Raw genomic sequence first — 9333 nt, 5'->3', positions numbered from 1 at the left:
TGGAACTCGGCTGCCCACTCGAGCGGAACCATGACAATGGACTAAGTTGCAAATGGCTTAGTAATTCAGAGTGCTTTGGTAGCTGTGAGATCTGACACGTTGACTCAAAAAATGCCTAAGAGGATGTGGGTACTGGATTGTCTAAAGTATTTGCTGTGAGACTTTTTCCTGAGATGATTCTCTGAACAGAGCTCTACATCTGGTGGCGCTGTGAGCACTGACGTTTCAGATTGCCTAGCACACGAGCTGGACTGGGATGTTACAAGTTCCACTGGGAGAACACTGGAGCAATCTTCCTCTGCCTTAAAGCTATGATGATCTGATGGCTTTCTGAAGAAGCAGCAGACAGAAATTATCATGGGAAACCTTCCTTTGCAGCTTTTCCTAGCCAAAATCAGAGGAGGGATTTGCAGGTTTTTGTAAAGAACACACACACACAAAGAATATACCAAAGTAAATGTGAGCTTATAAAAAACAGCACAAACTACTTTGTGTAGTTAAAATGTAGGAGTTAAAGCAGAATATACTTTGATGCTGGTTGTCAACAGTAGCAGAACAATCTATTAATACCATAGCAAAGTAGATTAACCTAAAATTTAGGAATTGGGAATTTATATTTCTGCTGATCAAACATCATACTAAATAGCATATTTCTAAAGATGGGATACATAATACCCAGATTAAAGTAATTAAGAGTGCCTCTCGCAATTTTTGTAACCAAAGAGTTGAAATGATGAGGATTTGTCCACTGAGTGAAGCTGATTCTTTCCAGTGCTGAGCTAATGCAGGAAGAAAAAAAAAAAGTGGAGGAGACTGCCCTAATTTGGTGTCTGAACATTTGTGTGATGCCTCCAGCTATTTCTTGCAGTAAGTACTGCAATGGGAACCAAATTTCTTTCTGTATTTCAACAGACAAGTTAGACTCTACACTGAAAGCTGTCCCATGCTGCTGAGAGCCCAGATGGCTGTACCTAGAAAGAGAAGCAATAGAAGGATTGAAATGCTAACAGAGAGACAGCTGGAGTATCAGCAGAAATAAGTCAGGCCAGCATTTAAGAGCACACTTCAAAACAGTAACTACATTTATGTTTCAGTTCTCAATTTTTGCTTTGTCTTCTGCCCTTCTCTGTTCCATTCATATTTCCTTATGCACTCTTGATCTTCTGTATTGGAATTTAGGAATGATTCTTGGCATGCTGTCAGAACAGGGAATTGGGATGGCATCTCTCTTGCATGTGACATGTACATATAGTACTCAGGTGTTAGAAAGCATAGTGTGAAACGTGTTACATGGCTGCACTCAAATTTAAAAATCATGCAGAACCAGACGAGACTAAATCTGAAATCTGGGGTAGATCTGAGCCCTGCCTATCTGGATGAATTTGCATACGTGGGGTGGCTGGGAGGGCAGGAGGCGGTGATGCAGAAGGCAGAACTGAGGAGTCTCTGACCTATTCCCCAGAGCACTATGACACTGAAGTGCAGCAGCAGGTGCCTGGTACTGGCCAGGCTGCCTCCTGCCCTGCAGCTCAAAGCTGAGCTCCTGCAAAGACCTGCCATCACTGATCTGAGAGGGAAGGGAACACCACTGGAGACACCATGGTAAGGGGGGATGTGTGGGATCACACACATCCCCATACTGGGACCGGGAGGATTATGGGTGAGGGCAGCCAGGGGGATTTGCCATAATCAGTTGTTTGTGCCACAAAGTCTGATCTCCCTCGCTAGTCGTAGCATGGAGGAGTGTCAGAATACCTCACCGGGGCAGTAAGGCATGCTGATCCAACGTTTTCTTCAGAGAGTCTCAAATTAGTAAAATTATAAGATAAATTAGATTGGGAGTCTTTGCTTTCTAGTATTCTCTGTTGTGACTATATTTTCTCAAGACAAGTTAATTTTCGTATGAAATAATCCTTTAGAAATAAAACAGAGAGGTTACTTACCTTTGTATCTGTTTTATATTAATTCACCCCCAATGGCCGTACTGTTCATAGTTATACAATGTATATGTGTGTTTCTGGAGTGCATGAAGGTTTTTATACGCGTATGTGCTGAAGTAAATAAGAAATATTTTTAATAGATTTTGAATAGATCCATAGAAATATCTCAAAACCTCTTATAAAGTGAAAAATAAAAAAACCACCTTGTACTGATTTATGTCTAGCACTGAGTCTTATTCTGGTGTGGAGAACTATGTTACTCTCTGCCAGTACAGCTGTAGACCCAAAATGAGAGCGCTCATTTCACAGGCAAGGGACGCGCTTCTGTACGTTTGTCATGCCTTAAGACAGACCAAGCCTTCTACAGTTAGGGTAGTGAGTATGTTTCAGGAATAGCAGTGAACATCTGCAAGACTAAAGCCTGTCTTTTTACAGTAAATATTTAGGCCAGGTAGTAATCTGTTTTTTTAACAATCAAAGCAGTCATAGGTTTCATTTCATGAAGGACCCTTTCTACTGTCTCTTGCTGGATAAAAGGTCAGGTTCACAATATGTAAGATAGGACCCAGCACATCAGTGATGCAATGCGAAATACGAGTTTGGAGTCTGCTCAAAATTTAAATATCATGTAGAGATCAGTTTACTTTGCTTGTGACTCTGAAGAAGGCCCACTCTTTTTCCTGCTAAAAGTCTGACATCTATTTTAAAGCCATTTACTATGCAAAATTAAATCCCTGTTACTGTCTTCTCTACTTGTCAGAATATTTCCAAATGATAGCTGGGATAGAAGACGGGAATTGAAACCAGGAGTCACAGCAGGAATCCTGGCTCAAAAGGCAGAGTTGAGGTACTGCTTCAAACCAGTGCCACTGGAAGCTCAGTCTAAAAGGAAAGGAACTGGTTCTGCAGTTTTTGACTGTAGTCCTGTACTAAGATCTACAATATTAACTTTCTAAGGCAACGTTCACTTGTTACATCTGTGAAAAAAAAAAAAAAAAAAAAGATTGCTGATTTTAAAAAATGGTTCCAAGTATTGCTTGACTTTTAATTGTAGCTTTGCTCTAGAAGATATTCTGTTAAAAAGTCACCTTGCCTCATTTCTGTGTTTAAAAGGAAAGAGATTTTTTTCTTTCTTGCTGTCAGCCTTGTAGATTCACATTGGGATCTAAATGAAGAGCATGAGTTTGCATTGTGCAAAACCAGTATTAATTGAACTTGTTAAGCCCAAATTTGCCTTCAGTTTCTCCTGAGTACTCCTCCAGATTGTGACTCTACTACAACATACCAGTCAATGAAGACTCATCATCACTCAAATAACTCAGATACTTTTGCACAACTGAACTGAAAAAAACAAGGTTGCACAAGTACACTTCAGAGCATGTTGCATATGCTGCCACAAATGAATCCTGAGTCAGCAACTTAAAAATGAGTGGTGAATAGAAATAATATATTTCCTTGAATGAAATATTTAGATTGATTTTCCACATTCACGTGAACTTCTGAGGATGACAACCTGTGGCAGTGGTGACTTCTAAAACTCCACTTGCTTCTGAAAAATAGGTTTAGTTATTGCTAATTTGTGAAGAAAACTGCTCCAGAGACACTGCTGGTCATACATTCTGCCTGAGAATTTAGTGTTTGGGGAAGATATATTTGACTGTCAGGTCACAGGATGAGTTTGCAGGATTAGCAGTTACATGATAATAATAATAGTTAATAATAATTAATGATAGATAATAATAATAATAATAAGTTTACTGGCTATACCTGCTCTTTTGTCATTGTACATATCTACGTTACAAACTAAAAATCACTGGGGACCATTATCTGGCCTTGAGATGAGGTAGCATACCTCACTTCATACTTAGGCATCTTTTTCCCTCTCCAAAGTCAGGCAGTAGTGAATGAGCTGCTCTCTGGAAACCATTCTTGACAACAAGTTGTCCTCTGAATGGGGCTTAAGCATTGTCTCGTTAAGTATGAACTGGCACAAGCCAAAACTGTGCCAGAGTGTGTGCTAATTATCAGTCAGCACAGGCTATCCAGACTTTTTCACTCACTAGTGTAGACAGGGCTATTGAGATCACAAAGGTGGAGCTCAGAAGACTACAATTACAATTGCTCCAAAGCAGAAACGGAGGCTGAAAAACTCCACATGGTCTGTAACTGCCTTACTTACAAAACTTCCTTTCCCTTCACTCAGTGGCATAAAAGTCTGGACCAACTCAGAACTATCTGCTCTATGATTCTTTTTCTGAACTTATAAAATCCAGCACCAGGTTCTTCATTCTCTTGTACTCAGAGTGCAAAGGCTTTTCAGCAGTTGGCATCTGCCTAGTTTAGTCTGGTATTACATACGTTGTTTCCCTTTCATTAATGTTAAAAGCTACCACAACAATTATGTTCAAAATTATGTAAATAAGCACATTGTATGCAGTGACAGTGCCTTAATAAGAAGTGCACCTGCAGTGTAAAATTCACAGCTGGTTCAGGAGCTTGAAAGAACATTTTTCAGCCGAGAGAATCTGAAATCATTTCCTGAGGTGAATACTGCTGAAAGGAGTTCTTCCAAGTTTCCACTCTGGTGTGCTATCAGAGGGTAAAAGGATCCAAAGACATCACCTGTCTTGGGTTACATATGGTTGAAAAATACCATATGGCTGTGTCAGGTTCCAGCCTGAAGTAAAAATAGACTCAACTGGGATGTGTTCCTCAGCATAGCCAATCTGTAGGAGGAAAGGTGGGTTTTGTGTATCTGAAATTATGTATTTTTTCAACTTACTTTCATGTACTCGTGTTACTGCACATAGAGCTCCATTTTTAAAGAGCTGTACCAACCTTTTGTCTGTATGCATACAGTCTCACTGTAGCCATGAGGTCAAACAAACAAATGAAATGCTGCCAGTGACAAACAATATTTTTGAAAAGCTGAGAAAACGTAACTGTTAGGAATAAGGAATATTAATGCACATTGGGTTTCCTGACCCTCTCTCTGCTCTCTCTCCCTAGCGTGAGTGCATCTCCATTCATGTCGGCCAGGCTGGAGTTCAGATAGGAAATGCGTGCTGGGAACTCTTCTGCCTGGAGCACGGCATTCAGCCGGATGGCACCTTCAAGGACCAGAACAGTCAACTCAACTACGATGACTCTTTTACCACGTTTTTCAATGAAACAGTCACTGGGAAGCACGTGCCACGGGCTGTAATGGTGGATTTGGAACCAAGTGTAGTAGGTCAGTATAAAAATAATTTTATTTTTTTACATTCCTAGAAAATGGAGAAGAGCTTACTCTTCCTAATATTACAATGGTGTGTCACCATCCTCCACTAGAACAAAGAAGCACACCCTTTGTATCTTGGTCTCCCTTCAGACAGAATAAAATTAATTTTCTTGTGACAATGAATGCCAGATTCTGTCATGACTCTGTTATCTCTGTAGGTGTTACAAACCTAGAAATGGCAGGATCACCAGCAGTTCAGTAGCTAGTATTCATGGTTTGTATGACTTTTCTTTGCAAAAACCTTTAACTCTTAGTTTTGTTTATCATGACATTTTTGCCGCCTGAGTTCTGCTTTTTTTCTCCACTTTGGATTCAAAGTGTGAGGCTGACAGTTTCTTTCCAGGAAAAAATGAGATTTCTAAAATCTCATTTGGGGCGCCTGGGAAGAACCCAAATTTTTTCTTCCAAGTCACACTGTTTTTCTTGTGATTTGTACTTGGCAAAGTTCTTGAGAAAAGAACAGCTTTTGCAGATGGATACAGTTACTACAACAAATCAACAGAATGCAACAATGAAAATATTCTTAGGAAACAGTTTTCCCTTCTCCAGCACCTGTTTTTTTTTTTGTTCATTTCTGGGTCAAGGCCTCCCATGACTGAAAGCTTGCCAACTTGCTGGCAGTGGAGCACAGCCACACAGTTTCTTACAATTTTTCTCTCTTGGTCAGATGAAGTGCGGGCTGGCACCTTCCGTCAGCTTTTCCATCCAGAACAACTGATCACTGGAAAGGAAGACGCAGCTAATAACTATGCCCGTGGCCACTACACCATTGGCAAGGAAAGCATTGATGTGGTACTTGATCGTGTTCGTAAGCTGGTAAGTCACAGTAGTTTTGTAGTAGTTTGGTTCTGCTGAAGGAAGAAGTGCAGAACAGGAAGCTTCCTACCTACAAATCAAACTAACAGTTTAGAAAAGTAATTGCAAGACATACAGAGGCATCCTTACTAATCCAAGAGAAGGAAGTCTAGCAGTTCACTTTCTGGTTGTATGGCTCCAGATATTCTTAAAATATGGTTCTGAATATGTAATTCTTCGTCATTAGCACAGCACTAGAGCACCCAGACTGATACAGAAGGTTGGATTAGGTACGTTGCTGGTTTCAGTTAGACTAACTAAAAGAAGTGTGAAGTTCAGAGAAAGAAGCTCTATAGGTAAGAGGCTAATTTGTATGTCAGAAATTGAACCAGTGAAGGAAGAAAAGAACAGGATTATCAGCAATTCCTTCTCAAGAAGGACCTGAAACATGTCCTGTATACTGCTGATAACTGCTCTCTCCTTCACCTCAGAATAAGCAAACGTAGTCTTTCATTATTTTACAGCCACTATTCTTAGTCCTTTCTCTTTTGGTTTCTAGACAGATGCCTGTTCTGGACTGCAGGGATTCTTGATCTTCCACAGCTTTGGTGGGGGCACTGGCTCTGGCTTCACCTCCTTGCTGATGGAGCGCCTCTCTGTGGATTATGGGAAGAAGTCCAAACTAGAGTTTGCCATCTACCCTGCCCCTCAGGTCTCCACCGCTGTGGTGGAACCCTACAATTCTATCCTCACCACACACACCACCCTGGAACACTCAGACTGTGCTTTCATGGTGGACAATGAGGCTATCTATGATATCTGCCGCAGAAACCTGGACATTGAGCGCCCAACTTACACTAACCTCAACCGCCTCATCAGCCAGATTGTCTCCTCCATCACCGCCTCGCTGCGCTTTGATGGTGCCCTCAACGTGGATCTGACAGAGTTTCAGACAAACCTGGTTCCCTACCCACGCATCCACTTCCCCTTAGTGACCTACGCCCCCATCATCTCCTCTGACAGAGCATATCATGAGCAGCTCTCGGTGGCTGAAATCACCAATGCCTGCTTTGAGCCCAACAACCAGATGGTGAAGTGTGACCCACGACATGGGAAGTACATGGCCTGCTGCATGCTCTATCGTGGTGATGTAGTTCCCAAAGATGTCAATGTAGCAATTGCTGCCATCAAGACCAAGAGAAATATCCAGTTTGTTGACTGGTGTCCAACAGGCTTCAAGGTGAGAATGCCATGAGTTTCTCTTTAACGCTTAAAGTCTAGCTGAAAACTTGTATTTAAAGTTTTAGATCTTGCATGTTTTTCACTAGTGAGAAGAATGAACCTAAGAAAGGTGTGTGTGTGTATACAATGCGGCCTTTCTCCTAATGACATCCCACTGACACAGAATTGTAAATACTTACATAAAAGGATATTTGATGTGTATGAGTTAAAATCTAAAGAAGGATTATTTTCAGAGCTGAATGTGTAAAAGACAGTGAGTGTTCCCTCTGAAGCAGCAACTAAAACTAAGGAAACACTGAAACTAATACATTCAATAAAGGTAATGCTGATATTACAGAAGCTGTCAATTAACCCTCCCACACAGAAATCTTATACAGCATGTCTCCTTTGGCTACACAGTAGTGCTGAGAACCATAATTTCTACAGCAATACAGACATTAACATTGGAAAACATTTGTCATTCAAAAAGCTTGCTTAATAAACTGAACACTTTTAACCAGGTACCAACTTTCTGTATTAGTTTGTACAGAGTTACCTTGGTAAAACTGTATGTTCAGTGTTGTGTAGCTGTTTAGAAAGCCAGGAAGTTGCCAGTGTGCATTAAACAGCTATTAAAATGATCATGTATCAAACTATGTATAACCTTATTTATTTTTTTTTGGCAGGTGCCATTCAGTAGTTTTGATAGTGGCACCCCTCTACCGCAGCATCCATAATGTTACTCACGCTTTTTTCTACTCTGTGACTGCTTCCTGCACTTTTTCTTATTTCTCTTATATTCCTAATTCCAGGTTGGGATCAACTATCAACATCCCACAGTAGTTCCTGGCGGAGACCTCGCCCAAGTTCAGCGAGCAGTCTGCATGCTGAGCAACACCACAGCCATTGCAGAGGCCTGGGCAAGGCTCGACCACAAGTTTGATCTGATGTACGCCAAGAGAGCCTTTGTGCACTGGTATGTGGGTGAAGGTATGGAGGAAGGAGAATTTGCAGAGGCTCGTGAGGACCTAGCTGCCCTGGAGAAGGACTATGAAGAAGTGGGAACTGACTCATTTGAAGAAGAAAACGATGGGGAGTAATTTTAAACTATATTTTGCTCCCAGTGAGCCCAGAATTGTCTCTGTATCACTGTATTGTACGTCTGCCATTATGTCACCCCTTTGTATGCAATATACAGAAATATAGAAGGGGTCATGTAAGGACATTTTTTATTCCATACACCACAAGTAAATTGCACTGTAAGGTATGATCAGTTGTAGTAATGTGCCACCGCTCCCAGTGATGCACAAAGTGTTGCTTTCATTCCTTGCACATTTAACGTAAGCCTCTTCAAGCTCTAACATACAGTAAAAACACTGTAGTCCAATATATACAAGCTTATAGTGGAGCACGGTGAAACAGCATAGATTTCAAATCTCAAATTTGGCATACTTTTGCCTTCTGCTTGTTGGCATTGCAAAAAATAATGACTTTGGAGAAATGGATCCTCTGCTCTGTGGTTCACTATCCTCTGTTTCTTTGAAACACTACTTCTGATAAAACATTTTAATCAGAAATGTTAAAGCAGTGCTTTTTTTTTCCAGATTTGGAGGATAAATACCTATGCCTTGAAACAAATATCCCTTTTGGTTGGATCCAAGGCTTTATGGCTGCAGCAGGTGAAATCTTTTTTTCTGAAATTTCTCTGAAATTCTCTAAGTGAGAAAATTGCCTCTTTAAAACAAACAAACAAAGAAACAAACACCATTTTTTCTTTTTACATTATCCCTATTGAGTCATAAAACATTTAAGTATTTACCTGAATGGTTCTTCCTCTGCAAGCAGCATTCTCTACTTTACTGAGCAGACCATGGTGCCATCTGTGGCAATGTTTACTTAGCGAACCACCTGCAAGTGAGTATGCAATACAGATATTTGAATGCTCACTCAAAGATAATTCAAAGTAGTGATCAAAGATTTTGTATTGATAGGATTCACATCCTAGGCAATGACAGTCTTTCTTGACTAGGAGAACCCTCAGCAATTTTTTATCTAGATATAGGGTCCTGATGGAATGCACCCACAAGCGAGGGAGCC

General features: G+C 40.7%; 1 protein-coding gene across 1 annotated transcript; it reads left to right on the top strand.

The window, feature by feature from the left end:
* The first annotated feature begins 1478 nt into the window (after positions 1–1478).
* LOC311424227 (tubulin alpha-8 chain) lies at positions 1479–8820 on the top strand. Its single transcript, XM_084499200.1, has 5 exons — positions 1479–1602; positions 4950–5172; positions 5888–6036; positions 6575–7255; positions 8049–8820. Exons 1-5 carry the CDS (start codon positions 1600–1602, stop codon positions 8334–8336), a joined length of 1344 nt encoding a protein of 447 aa, XP_084355326.1. The 5' UTR covers positions 1479–1599; the 3' UTR covers positions 8337–8820.
* Positions 8821–9333: the final 513 nt, after the last annotated feature.

Source organism: Aythya ferina (assembly GCF_964211825.1).
Source record: "Aythya ferina genome assembly, chromosome: 1".
Taxonomy (NCBI): Eukaryota; Metazoa; Chordata; class Aves; order Anseriformes; family Anatidae; genus Aythya; species Aythya ferina.
Note: the sequence above shows the minus strand (reverse complement) of the source record. Positions and strands in the feature narration are given on the sequence as shown.

Bases quoted from the DNA above. Each gene is read 5' to 3' on its own strand.
- LOC311424227 (XM_084499200.1), top strand. The intron at 5,173-5,887 runs GTCAGTATAAAA...TCTCTTGGTCAG, and splicing joins TTTGGAACCAAGTGTAGTAG to ATGAAGTGCGGGCTGGCACC. The intron at 6,037-6,574 runs GTAAGTCACAGT...TTTGGTTTCTAG, and splicing joins TTGATCGTGTTCGTAAGCTG to ACAGATGCCTGTTCTGGACT.